The sequence below is a fragment of the Daucus carota genome, chromosome 4, assembly GCF_001625215.2.
Source record: "Daucus carota subsp. sativus chromosome 4, DH1 v3.0, whole genome shotgun sequence".
NCBI classification, from domain to species: domain Eukaryota; kingdom Viridiplantae; phylum Streptophyta; class Magnoliopsida; order Apiales; family Apiaceae; genus Daucus; species Daucus carota.
Window position 1 is genome coordinate 6245430 of NC_030384.2, and position 21655 is coordinate 6267084.

At 38.7% G+C, this 21655-nt stretch overlaps 1 protein-coding gene and 1 non-coding gene across 2 annotated transcripts; one reads left to right on the forward strand and one right to left on the reverse strand.

Moving 5' to 3' along the window:
• Window positions 1-18362: 18362 nt before the first annotated feature.
• On the reverse strand, window positions 18363-18468 carry LOC135152479 (small nucleolar RNA R71). Its single transcript, XR_010291657.1, has one exon. It is a non-coding gene; the product is annotated as a small nucleolar RNA R71 (small nucleolar RNA).
• Window positions 18467-20089, forward strand: LOC135152134 (uncharacterized). Its single transcript, XM_064091967.1, has 3 exons — window positions 18467-18718; window positions 19277-19693; window positions 19853-20089. Exons 1-3 carry the CDS (start codon window positions 18467-18469, stop codon window positions 20087-20089), a joined length of 906 nt encoding a protein of 301 aa, XP_063948037.1.
• Window positions 20090-21655: the final 1566 nt, after the last annotated feature.

A 21655-nucleotide genomic window follows, 5' to 3' on the forward strand; every position in this document is an offset into this window, starting at 1 on the left:
AAGAAATAGAGAACAAACTCACTCAGAAGAAAGAGAAGGAAGCTGCAAAGAGGAGAGCTGAGCAATATCTGATTAATGCAAGAGCCAAGAAAGCAAGGAAAGATTAGTTCAGGCTAGAGGAACAATGGCTACTTGTATTTACTTTTGAATTCTGGAAAATGTAAGATATAATCCAGACTGTACTTAGTATTATTTCCTGTTTAAATTAGTGTGCTTTTTCATTGTGTCAGTTGAGTTATCCTCTTAAAGGATTTGCTTGTCGAACTCTAACAAACAAAAGGGGGAGATTGTAAAGCATAATTTAACGTAAATGTAATTACGATAAATCAACACAACAAAAGACAGGAAACAATACGTAAGTATAATACAGGAATCTGCAGGTTGGAGATTCGATACGAACAGACAAAGACAATCAAGATATCTGAGACGAACATCCGTCCACTGGAAGAAGTTCATCTTAAATGTTCAAGCCTCAGTGAAGAATAAAGCTCAATCAGTTTCTGCTATCAAGATTGCCTGAAGATCAAGTATCAAAGACCAGAAAGTTCCAGTATATTTAATTTGATTATTTATAATCAAATTTATCGAAGCAACGTCTAACCCGGAATGACTGATCAAGTATATTATCAAGCAAAAGAATTCAAGAAATTATTTCAGTTCGAGTCGTTCGTGAACCAGACCAGTGCACAGGACGACAGGACGTACGAAAGTATTCAGTGAATTCGATCAACCAATTAATTGATCAAGTCAATCGAGCTGCTCTAGAATATATATTGCCAAAGAACTTATTAACATGTATATGTATATATATATTTATTAATTGTGAATTACTTGAATATAAATAATTCAAGTAATTAATTAAACTCAATTAATTATATATATATATATATATATATATATATTTAATTAGTGGTGCAAGAATGGGAGTCCAAGAAAACGTCTAAGTACATATACTGGTACTATGGCGCAACATTGGGTCAAGGCGCAACTTTTGACTAAAGTCAAAGGCGCAATCCTTGACCCTCTACTATTTGATTTGCAACTCTGTTTTCTTCTAAGTACTGGATCATCAAGACTTAGATAATTGTGGCGCAAACTTTGACTCGAGTCAAAGTTGGCGCTACACACAGTGGAGGAAGACGCAGCTGTTGACTCATGCACTCTACAGACATTCTAGCGCAACCTTTGACTGATCAAGTTGGCGCAAGGTTTGACCACTCTGTGACTGAAGCGCAAGTTTAAATTAACTTAGATATTTTCTAAGTAGAAGACACAGTGAAGCCCTGAGAAGCGCAAGGTTTGACCATGAAACCAAGCGCAAACTTTGACCTTATGTATATGTATATGTAAATGGCGCCACTTCAAGTATGCATTTGAGTTAGTTTATTTTGGACAATTCATTTTAACTACAGTTAGAATGAATTCATCCAGGACGAACTCAAGTCGTCCAGGACGAACTCGTTAACCATGGTTCGATGTTGAGAAACCTATAAATAGAGCTTTGTGTTTTCATTTGAAAACAACTACACACTTTGTAAGTGCACACACTATACACATTCCCGAGAGCTAAATTAGAATATCGATTTTATCGAGAGTTTGTATTAGAGTGATTGTAGTCTCTGCAGCCGACACTTGTGTTGGAATTTGTAGCACCCGAGGATTATTTCTAATTTAAAGAATATTCCCCGACTTGCTGGAGTTGTTTGTTTACGATTGCTTTAACATGGACTGAAACAGAATTATTCCGCAATTAAATTAAATCGAAGAAATTGGTATAGACGTATTCAACCCCCCCCTTCTACGTCTGATTGGACCTAACAATTATCCCTTTTCTTCCTCCTTAGAGTCTTTAGTCTTCTGTAAACAATTAAGATCTTCGACTTGATTGAACGACCACTTTCTTTTGACGTAGAATATTTAATTTGATGAGCTGATACACAAATGTACTGTCTGGTTCATCTGTAACTAGCTCAATTAAATATTCCTTGTCATTTAAACAATTAAGGTGTGACTTGTTCGTCGATTCTTCGTCTTCAGAGTTCTTCTTCATTTGTAGACACAATAACAGAATCTTCTGAATAAATAAAGTATTGAAACTTTATACCTTCTGATCTTCTGGACGTGCTACAAAAGATTATTTGTACACTGAGGCTTGATCATATTAATGAACTTCTTCCAGTGGTTTGCAGCAGCATCCTGAAATTCTTCTGACATAAAATCTTCAATAAATCATTTGACGTTCTTCGTACGGATTCGGGATAACAGTACTTGCTATTTATTTGCTTTCTTATCAGAGTTGAGTTGATTCCTCTTAAATACAAATAGGCTTAACATATGCCTTTCAACATGATCACAAGGTTTGTTTACAAGACTATGAAAACAACCTGACCTTCTCTGATACCAGTTGTTGGTCCTCGAATGTATTATAGAGGGGGGGGGGGGTTGAATGCAATACTGATAAATTTAAATCTTAATTCAACAACAAATCGAAGATTTTATTATATCAGTAAACTGAGATGCAAACTAAGTTATGAACACTTGTAGTTTAACTTTACAAAATAAATGGTTTATTTATTTTGTTGTTTTGCTACAACCTTAAAGAATTAATCTCGAGTTCCGTTTCTCAATGAATACACTTGTGTTTCACTCCCTTGGTGTTCTATCTGTTTGATCTCTCTGCATTTGCAATTACTCTACCCAAGCTCGGTTCCTATACTTATATCAATGTTTAACCTTACTTGGGCTCCACGGGTTCTGTAAATCTATAAAGTAGTCTTTTGCTTATGCGGCTACTTTATAGAACACAGCCCATATGACATTCCTAAAATGCATTTCTACAGTTGTTACATTGTATGGAAAAACAACCTAGGAACATTCTATTTTGAGTACCTCAGAGGTGAACAAAAGTGACTTTGTCTCTTTCAAGGTAGCTATCCACAACTTTGTGTATTCTTGAGCTTCAAGTTGTAGGCTTGATAGGTCTACCACAAAACGTATTTCTGCAGCATTCCTAGGATTGAACATCTTTATCTGCCACAGGATTTGACTTGATGTGGAATCAAATCTAATCCAAGATCTCCAACGACAGTGACATAGGGACATCAAAACTTGATGTCAAAACAATGATTGAGATGACTATGGCTTTGTGAATACGCTTTAGGTAGGAACGTCAGTGTTCTGCTATCATGCGAGCGGAAACTTGCTGTCTGCAGAGCTTCAGCCAACAAAACTTATTGTTGAGACTTTGCAACTGTCTGCCTTGTGTAGTACTGTTGTAAAACATCTTGACAGTAGCAGTCTTTTAATCTTGCTGTCATTTGTCTTCGCGCCTTGGGACATGAACAATTTCGAATTGAACTTCTTTCAAGTATGACCATTACATTTCTGACAGAGATAAAACTATACTACAAAGACATCCTTTGACTGTGACAGTATCATCTACTTAGATAAATCTATGTACATGAAAACGTTCAGTTGACTGCTGTCTATCACCCATAAATCCCAACAGATCACATAATAGCCCCAACACTTCTTGAATTGAAGAAAGGGAGTAACAGGGTGGAGAGGCAGCCTTGGGAGCTGGCATAAGGAGAGGGTGTGGAGAGTCTGGCCATTTTTTCAATCCAATAAAAAGGAGAGGAAATGAGAGGTTATTTAGCAAGAACAAGTGAGGGAGAGGTGAGCAATGTGGTGAACCAAGGGGAGCCCTTGATGCAAAAACAAAGAGAAAATGATAGGAATGCAGGTGTCAATGATGGGCCAAGTGAGATGGAGGTAAAACAAGAAATTTGATATTCTAAGCTATCGAGGTATGATTCGCTCATTACTCTATCTTACTACAAGTAGACCAGATATTATGTTTGCAACATGTTTCAGTGCTAGGTTCCTAGCTGATCCTAAGGAATCACATCTTATAGCCGTCAAAAAAATCTTCAGATATCTTAAGGATACACCTAGCGTAGGTATCTGGTACCCTAAGAATACTGGTTTTGACTTAACCAGCTATACAGATTCTGATTATGCAGGATGCATGATTGATTGGAAGAGTACGTTTGGAAGCTGTCAGTTTCTAGGACGTCGATTGGTTTCCTGGTATGGCAAGAAGCAGCACTCTATGTCTATTTCTACACTGAAGCTGAGTATATAGCTGCTAGGAGCTACTGTGCTCAGATCTTGTGGATCAAGAATCAATTAAATGACTATGGAGTTGTCGTAAACAAAATTCCCATATTTTCTGATAATACAAGTGCTATAGCCATTTCCAAAAATCCGATACAACATTCCAGAACCATGCACATAGATATCGGGTATCATCTTATTAGAGAACATGTCATGAATGGTATTGTGGTGTTGCATTTTGTATCCACTACTGATCAAATTGCTGACATCTTCACTAGATCACTTGATGAATCGATTTTCTCTAAGTTGGTTTGTGAGCTAGGGATGTTAAATATGACAAGATTCTCAATATATATATTTTTCATATGCTTTTTATGTTTTTATATAATTTAATGAAATTTCTGTGTAATTATATCTATTTTATTAGATTTAATATGATAATCTGTACATTATCTGATAATTTTCTGTGTAATTATGCATGTTCGTATATTAATCTATAATTTTTTAAGTGCTTGCGTACTCCCTTGTATTATTTTCTCAACATTTAGATAATTATTTGAATTATTTTGTATTTTTCAAAATCAATTAAGCATAAATATTTGAATTTAAGTCAATTCATTTCATTGAATTAAAGTTAAATTCATAAATATTTATATTTAATTAAAGTTTGATTTTATAAAGTATATGTGTAATGCATAATATTGTTTTTATTTTAGATTTTTGATTTTATGTGCAAAGTGTTTTATCTTCAAAATATAATCAAAAATCAAATATTATACTAGTTTTTGATTTATTCTGTTTTATTCAAAACTCGGCAAGACAATTTAAAACATTGTCTTGCCAAGCCTGTTTAACTACTAGTTTGCTTTCTTTTATTAAATAAAAAGACTCGGCAAGACAAAGTGATTCTTTGTCTTACCGAGCAAATCCTCGCGCGTCCCTTATCAGTTTTACGCCTCCCTTATCAGTTTTCACATACCTCGGCAAGACAATCTGCATGATTTATGATCTCTAGTGGACCTCTCAGTAGGATTCGAACCCAGATGAAGTTCTGACGATCTGTCAGAGAAAAATGAACAAACGGATCTTGTAGGATTCCCAAGAAATTCTTCGATTTCTTCCTGAAGCAGATGATTGTCTTACCAAACGCATAATTCACCAACCGCCTGTTCATATATCTCGTCAAGATATACAATTAGTTTATCTTACCGAGATTCAAACAACCTTAAGACAAATTGTTTCTTTGTCTTACCCATATTCATCTTCTCCACTTCGCCTGTACACACACATCACCGCATATACACACATCCATCACCTCCCAGTTTTTCAAGTTTTCTCACAAACTTGCCATGTCTCGTTCTCAAGCTCGTTTGCTTGTTGGTTACCTGTATTTCGAGCAAGTACAAGTCGAAGTGCTTCCCAATATGTTCTCCGACTCGCACGTTGTTCTTGCTTAAAGTTTGCTTGTTAATTGGTCGATTTTGTACATTATTTCAACTGACTGTGTTTGGATTTGGATTAAAGGCTGTTGTGGTTTTTAAAACCCTTTTTTATGATTGAGCATTTGGAGCAATAACCCAAATTGATATATTCAATTATTTGGGGTTCTTTCTGATTGAAGTTATTGGAACCCTTGCTTGTGTTTGGTTTGAGATTGAATTTGGACCATTCAAATTAATTAAATTTCAATTCAAATTTATTTAATAATTCGAATTATTAATTAACTGATTAATTGAAATTTGAGAATTATTATTTTATTTAAAATATTCTCGCTTTATTCGATTTTTAATTATAAAAATTGTTAGTAAATTCAACATAGTCGAGACGAACTACAATGGCTACTAGGATTCCGAGACTTGCTCGCAGCATTTCAGACCCTGAATCCGTTTCTTAAATGAACAGTGTCTTGTCAGAACTGCTATTACAGCTTCGGCTGATCTTCAAGTGGACGTTCTATATGACTTCCATTCCACAGTTGTCAATTCAACCACGTTGGACAATAACAAGTTAGTTGGAGATATACATAGAGGGACACAGATAGTAATCACTATGGATGATGTGGACAGAAATCTTGAATTTCTTAGGGACAACTTTGTTGAGATCCCTTCTGATAAGGAGTTGATTCAATTCTTTCAAACCATTCATTATTAAAGGAAAATCCATCTTCCGAGGATGGATAAGGGCAACCTCAAAGCAGAGTGGGATGTATTATTTGATACACTTGCCAAAGTGTTTTCTCCAACGAACCGGAAGAACTTCGGTAACATCTCTTCGATTCTACTGATCTTTGGATTTTGTTGTGTATATAATCGTCCTATCAACTTCGGAAAGATGATCTAAAGGAGATAACTAAGAAATTAGGAAGCTTAAGGAGTCGGTATGTGGAACAAAATGCTAAAGTTGAATGCTTTTATCCTAATATTATTCTTAAATGACAAAATGCCTACTGACGAGAAGAACCACTACTTAAACTCACCGGTGGTACCCACTTCTCGTACCTGCTTAAAGCTGATGGATAGACTTACGTCAGCAAAGAAACACGAACAAGTTCCTTTAGTCATCACTCCATTTATGCTTGATCAATTCAATGTCCAACTACAGCCATATCAGATACAAGTGGCTCAACAGCAAAAGAAACAGAAACAACAAAACCAACCACAACCCCTTTTACTACAAACACCACAACCACATCAATCACCTCATCAATCACCACATCAATCCCCTCACCAATCTCCTCACCAGTCCCCTCTACACCACCAATCACCTACACACGAAGCTGAACCACTTCAATACAACTTCTTCCCTAAACAACAATCTTCAATTTTGCCATCTCAATCAAAACCTACACCCTCACATATCCAAACACAAATCTTTCCTAAAACACAATCAACCTCCCAACCACTGCCTTCTGATTCTGCTTTCAACTCTGTGCTACAAGCCTTCTAGGAGGACTTACAGGTAGCTCAGCTACTTTCGGACTTTTCATCTAACTTTAAAGTTGATAATTCAGATTATGGTTGTGACTTTGATTTTCTTTACCAGACTACCAGGAATGAGCCTAAAAACATCTATGTTCATAACCCCGCTGAAGATTTTGTTTCAACAACTGTTTCTTCACCAAACACTTCCCCCAGCATTACGGTTCCAATAACCAGAAAGGTTTCCAGGAAACAGAGTGGGAGTAGTTTGATGAGTCAACCCGCGGCTCTGTCCCACAGTAAGAAGCAAAGGGTGAATGAACCGGAGACAACTGCGGCCGCATCCATTTCCTCTCAAAAGGATTTCGACCACAAAATGGTAAATATACAATATCAATATTCATTCTCTCCACAGAATGCGTTTATTGAAATTGGTCGTCCTACCACGGTATCTTGTAAAGAGTTAAGCAGACAACTAGCACTCTCGCTAGTAAACACTCATACTAGTACACAGGTTACTACACTTAACGAGAGCACAGTTTTTTGATATTTTATGTATGAAAACTTCTCTGATCACTATTTCTTTCTGGATCAGCATTTGCTCGGCAGCTTGCAAGTAAATCTGCCTTCACAGGCATCGGATGGACAATTTGTTCCTTCACGACCACTGAACCCATCTCAGGTGCCTTGAGAGTATATACAGGCACAACTAGCGGTGTGACAAACACTAGTGAACTTAGGCAAAAACAGAGCAAAACACATGCACGAGAGTATAGTGATAATATTAGAGTGTTCGTGAGGTGAGTGCACGCACCGATATTGTCCAGTTATAGGAACAATTGGCCGCTCTAAAAGCTGAACTGGAAAACCTTGCTGCTAAGAATGCAAAGTTGAAAGGTAGAGAGCTAGTCACCTTATGGAGAAAGTCACTGATCACCCCTCTAGTTCTTTGAGAGAGGAAGTAAGAGAGCATGTCAAGGGTATTCATTCCAGAATAGACAAGAATCATGAGCTCTATATGGAAAAGTTTGACAGCTTGGAGAAATCAATGGCCTAAGTTATTCAACTTTTGCAGAATTCAAAGTTTACAGCTCAACCTTCTGGAGAGTATCCCTCAACTAAGGGGGAGAAAAATGACAAAGACAAAGGTGGAGATAAGGATGGAGAGAGTAAATGCAATAGCAAAGGAAATAACTATAAGGAAGAAAGTGGTAAAGACACCTCTAATGGTGATCAATTTCTGGACAAGTCTAAAGGCAAACAAAGGATGCATTAGTCTGATGCCTTCTACAATGAACACTATCAGGAAGACATGGAGGATTATAACATCTTTGATGCTGAGTATTGTCAGGCAGAAGAGGATGGTTAGTTTGAAGAGAACTTCTTGTTTCCCGAAGATGTGCCTGCTGACCCTGAGCACTTGGAAAGGGTTCAGAAGTTTAAAGAAGAAAATGAAGCTAGAAAGTTGAAGCTTCAAGAATTGAAATGATTGTTTGATGAGAAGAGAGTAAAAAAAGGAGCACATCAAGCTTGAGAAATAGAAAATCTGGGATGCTGCCTGTAAGCAGAAGAAGCTGGATGTTGCTAGAAAAGTTGGTGAAAGCTGGGACATTACAAGAAAGATCTTTCCTGGACCTCAAAGGCAACCTTTCGAAGATATGTTAAGTGGATTTTATATCCACTTGGAAGCCTTCGTTTTGAATTAAATGGATGATCTGGCCTCAAGCTTTTGATGTTTTTGATATGTTTTAATGTTGTGATGTGTAGGTTTCTTGGGAGGAGGACAAAGGGGGAATTCATAGCTTTCATTGAAAAAAAAGGCGAAGCAATCGGATGCGCGAGTCAAAAGTTATGGACAAGGAAGCGTGCTGCTGAATTGGCGCACATGCCCCAAATCTGGCACACATGCCCCAAATCTGGCGCACATGCCCCAAATCTGGCGCACCCGCCCTACAATCTTGGCGCGAATTTAGGCCCGTTTTGCCCGTTTCTGATCCGTTTGAAGGCCCGATCGCTAGGGAAGTTAAAGAAAGGCTTGGTGGACTAAAAACATAACCTAGAAACATTGAAGAGAGCATGTGACGGCTACGAAAAAGATCAATATCGAATTTCATATCTTTTACTTTTATAATTCTTCGAAGTAGGCGTAACTTTGGATGCTCATTTCGGATTTGTTTCTTAACTCTTATTCTCGTACTTGGAATTTGTTTTTCCTATTCAGTACTATGTTTACTCCTAATCCCATGATGATGAGAAGTTCGATTATGAACTAATCATTATCGTGGGATTCTAGCGGATTTATATATGGATTTCAGTAGTTGATTCGCCTTAATTATTTGTGTGATGAATGTTTGATTTCTTCGTATTGGTTGTGCTTATTCTTCTTGGATGCGTAGTTAACATTTAAGTTGTGTGTTAATCTTTATTGAAGCGACAATGGATATACTGATTTAGAACTTGCCATGCGAACATAGGATTATGTATTCGATATACATGATTAGTGGTGTGATTTTACCCATCTTGCATCGTCCTATGTAATCTGCATAGATAACTTGTTCCTCAACCGTTATGTTTTCAAATTCTATAGACATATAGGGTCTAAGCATAATTGGTGTCTGTTTACCTTCTATCTTAATTCTGGATGTGTAGCAGTATGGTGCACGTATAACGACAGTTAGCGTGTATCAGTTTCGTGTTATCTGATTAGTTATCAACCTTCACATATCGATAAGGCATAACTCTGAATGAAGTATATAATGAAGTTAGAATCCCATGTTTTATTCTCATAAGTAATCCAGTTAATCACTTAGTTATAAATCAACTTAATTAGTTAATTTAGTTAAAACCAACCAAATTGTAATTTGTCTAATCATTGAATAATAATCATACATTCGTGCATAAGTGCATATTTCTGAACACACCAGTCTCTGTGGGAATGAACTGAATTTGATTATATACTACTTGTGACCACGTACGCTTGCGTGATTTTGTGCGAACAAGTTTTTGGCGCCGCTGCCGGGGACTCAGTGTTATATTTTAGTTTATGTGCTTTTCATTAGTGGTCGTTAAAGTTCAGCGACTTGGATTCTTTTCTCACTTGTATTTCGTTGTGTGTGTTTCAGGTACTTGAGTGACGTGTATGCGAACACGTTCTCAGGCCCGTAAAGAAGCATTAGCAAAAGAAGAAGCAAAAGAGAGCACTACAATGGGCGACCAACCACCTGTGGTGAATGATACTAAGGCTCTTAAGGCTTTCTCTGAGCCTAAAATCAATGACATTCAGTCGAGCATTATCAGGCTAGCAATTCAGGCAACCATTTTCGAGATCAGACCGAGCACTATTCAGATGGTACAGAACTCAGTGCAGTTTGGGGGTTCTCCGACTGAGGATCCTAATACGCATATTCGAGACTTCATTGAGATCTGCGACACTTTCAAGTTCAATGGTGTTACTGACAATGCCATCAAATTGAGGTTGTTCCCATTTCTTTGAGGGACAAAGCTAAGGGATGGTTGCATTCTCTTCCTGCATGATCTATTACGACATGGGAGGATCTGGCTCAGAAATTTCTTACTAAGTGTTGGAACAATCGGACCTTGGCCCTGCGTTTTATGATACTAATTAAAAGTTCGAACATAATATTAACCTTAATCGCTACGGCGCAAGCGATTCAAATCCACGTCTTCTACTGTATTCCTTGATTATCCTTGGACGAAGTGTGGCCTTCGATCTCCCAAGGTGTGCCTCTCCTTAAAGCTCCGAAAACCCAAAACCCTAGTTGTCTTCTTGAGAAAAAACGTCTGCCTCTCTCAAACTCTAGGATGAATTCGTTTTGGTGTGTCTTTCAGCTTTAGGAGAACGAGAATATATATAGGCTACAGTAGGGATCATGGACCATTAGGTCAGGCCTTCCAATGACATTCCGGGCCAGGCCCAATGTCATTAAATATTAATTCTATCCACTAAAGAACTAATATTTGCACTACCTTTCCTAATTCCGTAAATTAATTATTTAATTCGGTTCCGATATTAATTGCTTATAAATTCCCCATGTTTAAGATATCGCATGTCCATTAATTAAATTAATTTCTGACAATTAATTTAATCAATATCTTTTATCCTTGATCATCCACTCAACCTTATAATTATGCAAGAACAAATCTGCCTGCAGGACTAAAGCATAATTATCTTTATGAGCTTTCAAGAGGACATCATCACCCGAATATATTTTTCGGACATGGTTTCCTTTTATAGTCAATATCCCACTCTGTATATAATGTCATTGCCCAATACATAAATTCGTAATTTAAAATAAATTACTTAATTTATGAGTCAAGGCATGTGCATCAAATACAAGTGTCAATCACTATATCCAGATTAAGAACTTAAGCATTAATAACATCATAGAATCTTAGTTCTTTATTGTCAGAATTAAAGAAACAATTATTCTACTATTTTGATCCCGTTCAATATACACAAAGTATATAAGTATTATTCAATAGTCAAGATAAACTATTTCCAAATAATACTTCAGCCGTTCCAGTGGTTTGTCTAACACCACCTCGACTGTGAACCTTTATTATATTATATAAGGAGTCTGACAATCTAATCTTGTGCTATCCCATTTGATACTAGATTGTCTACAATATATAATATACAGACAATGTGAAAACATGCATTCAAGATTCTCAAATAATTGTTATATACTTCAAACGAATATTTCAGTATAACCCTAACAATCTCCCACTTATACTCAAGATATTCTTTGAGTATATCAGTGTCTATTACAAGCAATCCACTACCAACTATAATAACTATGTGACCAAGTATCTGACTCCTATCGCTTCCACGTGCTCCTGAAAAGCCTTAGCTGGTAAGCTTTTCGTGAAAGGATCCGCCCGGTTATCCTTCGGTGCTATGTCAGCCACAATGATATCTCTTCGCTTAACGAACTGTCGTATGAAGTGATACTTACGCTCTATGTGTTTCGCTGCCTTATGGGCCCGTGGTTCCTTGGTATTCGCCACAGCACCAGTGTTATCACAATAAATCGTGATTTGCTGTGGCAGATTAGGAACCACACCCAAATTCAGCAGGAAGTTTCGGAACCATATAGCCTCTTTGGCTGCCTCAGAGGCTGTCACATATTCAGTTTCCATGGTTGAGTCTGCGATGCATTTCTGTTTCACACTCCTCCATATTACGGCTCCACCTCCCAAAGTAAAAACACATCCCGAGGTGGACTTTCTCTTATCCTTATCTGTCTGGAAATCCGAATCGGTATATCCCAGAGCCAATAAATCAGAGGACTTGTAAACCAACATATACTCCTTAGTCCTTCGCAGGTACTTGAGTATTGCTTTTACAGCACTCCAATGTTCCTATCCTGGGTTTGACTGGTATCTGCTAACCATGCCCACGGCAAAGCAGATATCAGGCCTGGTACATAACATTGCATACATTAGGCTCCCACATGCCGAAGCATAAGGAACGGCCTTCATGTTCTCTATCTCCTTAGGTGTCGAAGGACACTGCCTCTTTGATAGAGTAACTCCATGTTTGAAGGGTAAATTACCCTTCTTGGAGTCCTGCATGTTAAAACGAGCTAATACGTCATCTATGTAGGGCTCCTGAGATAAAGACAACATCCTTTTCTTGTGATCCCTTATAAGTTTGATCCCAAGGACGTATGCTGCTTCACCTAAGTCCTTCATTTCAAATTGTTTGAACAACCATGCCTTTATTGAAGACAACATCTTAACATTGTTTCCAATGAGTAAAATGTCATCAACATAAAGCACTAGAAAAACCACTGCATCTCCCTCACATCTCTTATACACGCATGCTTCGCTTGGACATTGATCAAATCCATACGACTGGACTGCCTGTTCATAGCGAATATTCCAATACCTAGAAGCTTGTTTAAGTCCATAAATAGACCTCTTCAGCTTACATACAAGATGCTCTTGGCCTTCTTTAATGAATCCCTCTGGTTGCTGCATATAGATGGTTTCCTCAAGATTTCCATTAAGGAAAGCTGTCTTGACATCCATTTGCCAAATCTCATAATCGAGATGAGCTGCTATAGATAAAAGAATACGGATTGACTTAAGCATGACTACCGGCGAAAAGGTTTCCTCATAATCGATACCTTCTTTCTGAGTATACCCTTTCACAACAAGTCTTGCTTTCCAGGCTTTCACCTTTTTGTCTGATCCCCTCTTTTTCTTGTAGACCCACTTACATCCAATAGGTTTTATACCTTTGGGTGGTTCCACGAGCTCCCAGACCTGATTAGAATACATTGATTCCATCTCAGAATCCATTGCCTTTTGCCAAAGACTTGCATCTTTGTCTTGTATTGCCTCTTCGTATGTCCGGGGATCATCATCATGTTCACCAGAGACCAAGTCCGAAAACTCTCCCAAAAACATGAATCTGTCGGGCTGTCGAACAACCCTCCCACTACGACAAGGAACTGGTGCGGTATTAGTGACCGGTTGCACAGTCTGCTGCGGTTGTTCTACTTGTATTACAGGTTTATTATTCGTCCCTCCCACTAATTCCTCTAAAACGATACTGCTAATGGGTTTGTGATTCATTATATAGTCTTCCTCTAAGAATCTTGCATTGGTGCTAACAGTGACATCCCGATCCTTAGGACTATAAAATAAATAACCTTTTGTCCCCATGGGGTAGCCTACAAACAACTTTACTTCTGTACGAGATTCTAGCTTAGTCGCGTTCTTGTTCAGCGCATGTGCTGGACACCCCCATATCCGAATGTGTCTCAGACTCGGTTTGTCCCCGGTCCACAATTCTAAAGGGGTTTTAGGAACTGACTTAGAAGGTACTAAGTTCAGAAGATAAGCTGCTGTCTCTAAGGCATGTCCCCAAAATGACTTGGGTAAATCCGAATAACTCATCATCGATCTAACACTCTCTAAAAGAGTCCGGTTCCTTCTCTCTGCTACACCGTTCTGCTGGGGTGTGCCTGGTGCAGTCAACTGGGATTCTATCCCATTCTCTGATAAATATTCCCTGAATTCCCCAAGCAAGTATTCGCCACCACGATCTGATCGTAGTGACTTGATACTTTTATTATGTCGCTTCTCCGTTTTAGCTTTGTACTCCTTGAATTTATCAAAGCACTCAGACTTACGGCGCAACATAAATCAAAGTGACGAAATCCTCATAACCACCTCTTGCTTGGATATTCATGGGTCCACATAAATCAGAGTGAACCAATCCTAACACTTCTTTGGCTCTAAATCCCTTTGCCTTGAAAGGCCTGTTGGTCATTTTATCTTCCAAGCAGGATTCACAAACTGGAAATGGCTCCATTGCCAATGAGCCTAAAGGCCCGTCTACTACCAGTCTTTGAATCCTCCTCAAGTTAATATGACCTAATCTCAAGTGCCAAAGATATGTTTGGTTCAAACTAAGGTTCCTTTCTTTTATTAGAGGTAGAAGATGTGTTGTTCAATACCCTATGTTGTAGTTGCAGTGCTAGTTGACTAGGATTAATTATATACAAATTGTCTTGCAATGTACTAGAACATATAATCCGTTTATTCATCATAATAGAAACATTACGATCCAAACAAACATTATAACCATCCAAAGCAAGTTTAGAAACCGAAATCAAATTCCTTCTAAAAGACGGTACATAAAGACAATTGTTCAAAACCAAAATCCTCTCAGAACCAAAAGATAAATGAATAACTCCTACTGCAACTACTGCTACTTTCGTAGCATCTCCCATGAACACGTATATCTCGCCATCTCTAAGCATTCTGGATTGCTGGAACCCCTGCATAGAGTTACAAACATGATCAGTGGCTCCAGTATCTACACACCAAGTGCTCGTAGATATAGCCGCTATAAATGTTTCTGTAACTAGAGAAAGAGACATACCAGTATTGTTTGTCTTCATAGGAAGAGGACAATCCTTTTTCCAATGACCCAACTGCTTGCACCGGTAGCACTTCCCCTTAGGCTTTTTCACACCACCTTGAACCCCCACTACCTTCACAGCTTGCTATGTCTGAGCTTTTTTCTTCTTCTTATTGCCTTTCGGCTTAGAGGAAGAACCTTTCTCAGCCACATTCACTTGAACACTCTGGCGAAATATCCTTCAGCTGCCTGAAGTTCTGTCAGCAGTTCCTCAAGACTATACTGCCTCTTGTTCATGTTGTAATTCAAGCGGAACTGCTCAAAACTCTTGGGCAAGCTCATAAGGACAATGTCAATCTGGGTTTCCCCGTCAAGCTCAGCACCAAGGATCTCTATCTCATTCAGATGTGACATCATCTTGAGAACATGATCCCTTACAGGTGTACCTTCAGCGATCTGAGTGTTCATTAAAGCCTTCATGGCTACTTGCCTAGCAGCCCTATTCTGATCTCCAAAAAGTTCTTTGAGATTAAAGAGCATATCCGAAGCAGTGGCCATAGCCTGATGCTGATGCTGCAAAACACCCGACATTGCTGCCAGAATGTAACATCGCGACATCTCATCAGCCTTTGTCCACCGCTTATAATACTCTTCCTCCTCATCAGGAGCATCAGCAGCAGGCTGCTCAGGCTTGGGTTCATAAGTGCAAAACTTGTACTCCTTAGCAGTCAACACAATGTCCAAATTACGTTTCCATTCAATATAGTTAGGTCCGGTAAGTTTGTTATCCTTAAGTATGGTGAACAGTGGATTAAAGCCCATTTTATCCTGAGAATCATGCATGAAAAAATCACATTACACATAAAAAAGGGTGCATACAAAATTAAGACCTATTGGTTCCTCTAACAATTATTAAAATTAAATGCACTAACGTTTAAACACCATAAGTTTCTGGTACGTCACGATGGGTGACATGTATACCACCTAAATTTGTTTAAACGTTACTTCGGTCCTATTACTAAACAATAAGCCACGTTGAGGTGGTCTATATTATTTTTCACAGCTAAGTGTATACCATCATCAAATCTTAAATTACCCGAAACCTATGGAACTTGGTACGCCACGATGGGCGGCATGTATACCTTCCAATATTTCTTGAATAGAATACTTCAATTCAATTTTCGTGTCTGGTTTGAGTTCTAGGCAGTGGAGGAGTCACATCGGTCTCACTTAATACCCATAAGCCTTAGAAGTCGCCCCAAATCATAGATAAAGAAAATTCGTATCTATTCGTATTAATTTAATAAGTTTGTTCCAGTAATATCTATAACATTCTAGACACCATAAATTACATGCCACGATGGGTGACGTATACATAATTTATATTCGTCTTTATGTTAAATTACATACAAACAATGATGGAGACCATGGGATTTACTATCATATTAACTCCCTCTCCCACTTACTTTGAGGATTTTAATCTAGATGCATCGCCCTATGTTATTTCTTCGAAGTCCACATGCATACTATCAGGGTCATAGCAACACAAAGAACACATAACATGGCGGCATACTATCATGATTAAAGCATTAATGAAAAACATCCCTATGTCCACGTCATTCTAGCATGCGAAGGGTTAGTATCACATGGCATAACAACAAAGACAAGAAACACATAATAACAATAATCTAGAATCATAATAAAACACATCCACTGTTCTGGCCCCGGAAAAATCAGCTTCGAATTCATCCTTCGACAGAATCCAGAAAACTTCGAGAGCCCGTTTGGAGGCCTAAACGGCCTCAGAATGTCTCGTTCTGCCGTTTCCGAAAAGTGCTCGTTCGCCCAAATCGGACATCGTATGCAAAAGTTACGACCAAAACAGTGCAGCACCCCCGAAACCCTAATCGCAGCAGCGGAAGATCTCTGTTTCTTGCATCCCCGTTGATCAAACAATTACATACAAATTGTACAGACGAACCAGCCTATTCTATTACATCAGATCATAATCTAAAACAATTACAAATTGAATTACAAGATTAAACTATCACGATCAACCCTCGTGATTTACAACAGCCACGATAAACCACGTGGAATCCAAACATAACAGAATAATTAAAACACGGCCATAATAGTGGATAACGACCTGCATCACAGAACCACTACATACATGCATATATAATCATGACATGGACTACATATCATAAATCGCAGAACCGCAACCTGGCTCTGATGCCATTGTTGGAACAATCGGACCTTGGCCCTGCGTTTTATGATACTAATTAAAAGTTCGAACAGAATATTAACCTTAATCGCTACGGCGCAAGCGATTCAAATCCACGTCTTCTACTGTATTCCTTGATTCTCCTTGGACGAAGTGTGGCCTTCGATCTCCCAAGGTGTGCCTCTCCTTAAAGCTCCGAAAACCCAAAACCCTAGCTGTCTCCTTGAGAAAAAATGTCTGCCTCTCTCAAACTCTAGGATGAATTCGTTTTGGTGTGTCTTTCAGCTTGAGGAGAACGAGAATATATATAGGCTACAATAGGGATCATGGACCATTAGGTCAGGCCTTCCAATGACATTCCGGGCCAGGCCCAATGTCATTAAATATTAATTTTATCCACTAAAGAACTAATATTTGCACTACCTTTCCTAATTCCGTAAATTAATTATTTAATTCGGTTCCCATATTAATTGCTTATAAATTCCCCATGTTTAAGATATCGCATGTCCATTAATTAAATTAATTTCTGACAATTAATTTAATCAATATCTTTTATCCTTGATCATCCACTCAACCTTATAATTATGCAAGAACAAATCTGCCTGCAGGACTAAAGCATAATTATCTTTATGAGCTTTCAAGAGGACATCATCACCCGAATATATTTTTCGGACATGGTTTCCTTTTATAGTTAATATCCCACTCTGTATATAATGTCATTGCCCAATACATAAATTCGTAATTTAAAATAAATTACTTAACTTATGAGTCAAGGAATGTGCAATAAATACAAGTGTCAATCACTATATCCGGATTAAGAACTTAAGCAATAATAACATCATAGAATCTTAGTTCTTTATTGTCAGAATTAAAGAAACAATTATTCTACTATTTTGATCCCGTTCAATATACACAAAGTATATAAGTATTATTCAATAGTCAAGATAAACTATTTCCAAATAATACTTCAGCCGTTCCAGTGGTTTGTCTAACACCACCTCGACTGTGAACCTTTATTATATTATATAAGGAGTCTGACAATCTAATCTTCTGCTATCCCATTTGATACTAGATTGTCTACAATATATAATATACAGACAATGTGAAAACATGCATTCAAGATTCTCAAATAATTGTTATATACATCAAACGAATATTTTAGTATAACCCTAACACTAAGTTCTTCCCTATGGCCAAAACAGCTGCAATCAGGAATGCTATCACTCAATTCTCTCAGCTGTCTGGTGAAACTTTATGTAAAGCGTGGGACGCTACAAGGAGATGCTCTGAAAGTGCCCACATCATGAGATGCCTGATTGGATGGTGATCAATTGCATTTATAATGGCTTGGGTCCTCAATCGAGGCCAATGCTCGATGCAGCATCAGGTGGAGCTCTATGGGCTAAGAGCTATGATGAAGCTTATGAGTTGATTGAGATGATGGCTGCGAATGAATATCAGAATCCTACCCAGCGTCTTCATCAAGGCAAGGCAGTAGGGATTCTGGATGTTGATGCTACTTCAGCCATAGCTGCTCAGCTTAAGGCTCTTACTATGAAGGTGGATTCTTTGGCAAATCTAGGAAATCAGCAGCCACCTTCAGTCTGCGAGCTCTGTGCTGGAGCACATTCTTAGGATCAGTGTGCTATATCGAGCGAATCCGCTCAGTTTGTGAGCAACTTCCAGAGGTCTCAACAGCCAGCTCCGGCTACTTATCACCCGAATAATCGAAATCATCTGAATTTCAACTGGAGCAATAATCAGAACTTCATGCCACAACAGCAACAACAGTTTCAGCAGCAAGGAGCTAGACCTTTCAACCCTTCTGGTTTTCAACAACAGTTTGCACCGAAGCAGCAATTCCATCCACCTGGATTCCAGCAATAAAATCATGGGGTGGCTGGACAGTCTTCCAATGAAAGATCTGAATGGGAAGAGATGAAATTAATGATTAAAAGTCAAGCGGTGTCAATCAAGACTTTGGAGAACCAGATTGGGCAGATTGCTAACGCGTTGATAAACAAACCACAAGGAACTCTTCCTAGTGATACCGAGGCCAATCCGGGTAAGAAAGAGATGAAGGAACAGGTACAGGCTGTCACCTTGAGGTCCGGAAAGGTTACGAAGGAAAAAGAATCAGCAACAGAGCAAAACAAGGAAGAGAGTGACCAACAAGTTGAAACACCTGTGCTCTCATCTAAGTCTGATAGTGGAAAAACTGTTGTTGAAGCTGACAAGAATAAAATCAACGAGGAAGCGAGCAAGGAATCAGCCGAGAAGTCTAGCCCGAAAGCTGATATTGGGGTCAAGCGAGTATATCCACCTCCACCTTTTCCGAAGAGACTTCAGAAGCATAAGCTCGACAAACAATTCGCTAAATTTCTAGAGGGTTTCAAGAAACTACAAATCAACATACCTTTTGCGGAAGCTCTAGAACAAATGCCAAGTTATGCTAAATTCATGAAAGGTATTCTATCTCGGAAACTTAAACTTGAGGAATTGGAGACTGTGGCCTTGACCGAGGAGTGTAGTGCTGTGTTGCAGCAGAAATTGCCACCAAAGCTGAAATATCGGGGAAGCTTCACAATCCCGTGTACTATTGGGCAATTGTCATTCGACAAGTGTTTATGTGATTTGGGAGCTAGCATCAATCTGATGCCCTTGTCTATTTTCATGCAACTTGGTCTTCCGCAGCTGAAACCTACTAATATGTCTTTGCAACTAGCTGATCGTTCGATTACATATCCACGGGGGATAGTTGAAGATGTATTGGTAAAAGTGGATAATCCAATCTTCCCTGCTGATTTCGTCATTCTCGACTTTGAGGAAGATAAAAAGATTCCCATCATCTTGGGAAGACCATTCCTTGCGACAGGGCGGACTTTGATTGATGTTCAGAAGGGTGAACTCACGATGAGAGTTCAAGATTAGATGGTCACTTTCAACGTGTTCAATGCTATAAAACTTCCATCAGATGAGGAGGAATGTTTTAAAGTGGATATGCTCGAAGCTGCAGCTCATTCGGAAATTGACAACAGGCTGAAAACTGACATCTTGGAAAGGGTTCTATCAGGTGACTCAGAATTCGGAGATGAGGAGGAAGAAGAACACCTTCAATATTTGAATGCTTCTCCTCGGAGAAGACGGATGGATCCTCCAATTGAATCTCTTGGGTTATCGGAGTTAAAAGATTCCCATGAACGGCTGAAACCCTCTATTGTTGAAGCTCCTAAACTTGAGCTTAAGCAACTTCCCGACCACCTAAGGTATGCGTTTCTTGGCGAATCTTCTACATTACCTGTAATTATTGCATCTAACCTTTCATGTATCGAGGAAGAAAATCTTTTGAGAATTCTTAGGGAGTTCAAATCAGCCATTGGATGGACTATTGCAGATATCACGGGAATCAGCCCTTCCTATTGTCAACACAAAAATTATGATTGAGGAGGGCAGTAAACCCACTGTTGAGCATCAGATAAGACTCAATCCAATCATGAAAGAAGTGGTAAAGACGGAGATTCTTAAGTGGCTTGATGCTGGTATTACTTATCCAATCTCGGATAGTTCTTGGGTGAGCCCTGTTTAATGTATACCTAAGAAAGGAGGCATGACCGTGGTAGCTAATGAGAATAATGAGCTCATTCCGACTCGAACAGTCACAGGTTGGAGAATATGCATGGATTATCGGAAGCTCAATAAAGCCACCAGAAAAGATCACTTTCCGTTTCCTTTCATTGATCAGATGCTTGATAGGTTGGCCGGTCATGAGTACTATTTTCTTCTTGATGGGTATTCAAGGTATAATCAGATTTGTATCGCACCAGAGGATCAGGAGAAGACCACTTTCACTTGCCCTTTTGGCACATTTGCTTTCCGTCGTCTTTCTTTTGGACTTTGTGGTGCACCAGCAACTTTTCATAGATGCATGATGGCTATTTTCTTCGAGATGATCGGTACCAATGTTGAGGTGTTCATGGATGACTTTTCTGTGTTCGGTTCTTCTTATGATGAATGCTTGAACAACTTGACGATGGTGCTAAAAAGATGTGTGGAAACTAATCTCATTCTTAATTGGGAAAAATGCTACTTCATGGTTCAAGAAGGCATAATTCTTGGGCATAAAGTTTCGAACAAGGTTTTGGAGGTGGATAAAGCTAAGGTGGAGACAATTGAAAATCTTCCTCCACCAATTTCAGTAAAGGGGATTCAGAGTTTTCTTGTTCACGCGGGTTTCTATCGACGGTTCATCAAGGATTTCTCTAAAATCACCAAACCCTTGTGCAACTTGTTAGAGAAGGATGTGCCCTTCAAATTTGATGGAGAGTGCTTGGCTGCATTCGAAACTTTCAAGAAGAAGTTAACCATAGCACCTGTTATTACTACACCTGATTGGAATGAGCCGTTCGAGATGATGTGTGATTCTAGTGACTTTGCAGTGGGAGCCGTGCTTGGTCAGAGGAAGAATAACATCTTTCACGTGATTTACTATGCTAGTAA

What these genes read in the sequence shown, in the direction of transcription:
- LOC135152134 (XM_064091967.1), top strand. Translation starts at nt 18,467, where the DNA reads ATGCCTGATTGGATGGTGATCAATTGCATTTATAATGGCTTGGGTCCT. An exon ending in TTAAGGCTCTTACTATGAAG is followed by an intron (nt 18,719 to 19,276) that starts GTGGATTCTTTG and finishes AGGTCCGGAAAG; the next exon opens with GTTACGAAGGAAAAAGAATC. An exon ending in TGACCGAGGAGTGTAGTGCT is followed by an intron (nt 19,694 to 19,852) that starts GTGTTGCAGCAG and finishes GGTCTTCCGCAG; the next exon opens with CTGAAACCTACTAATATGTC.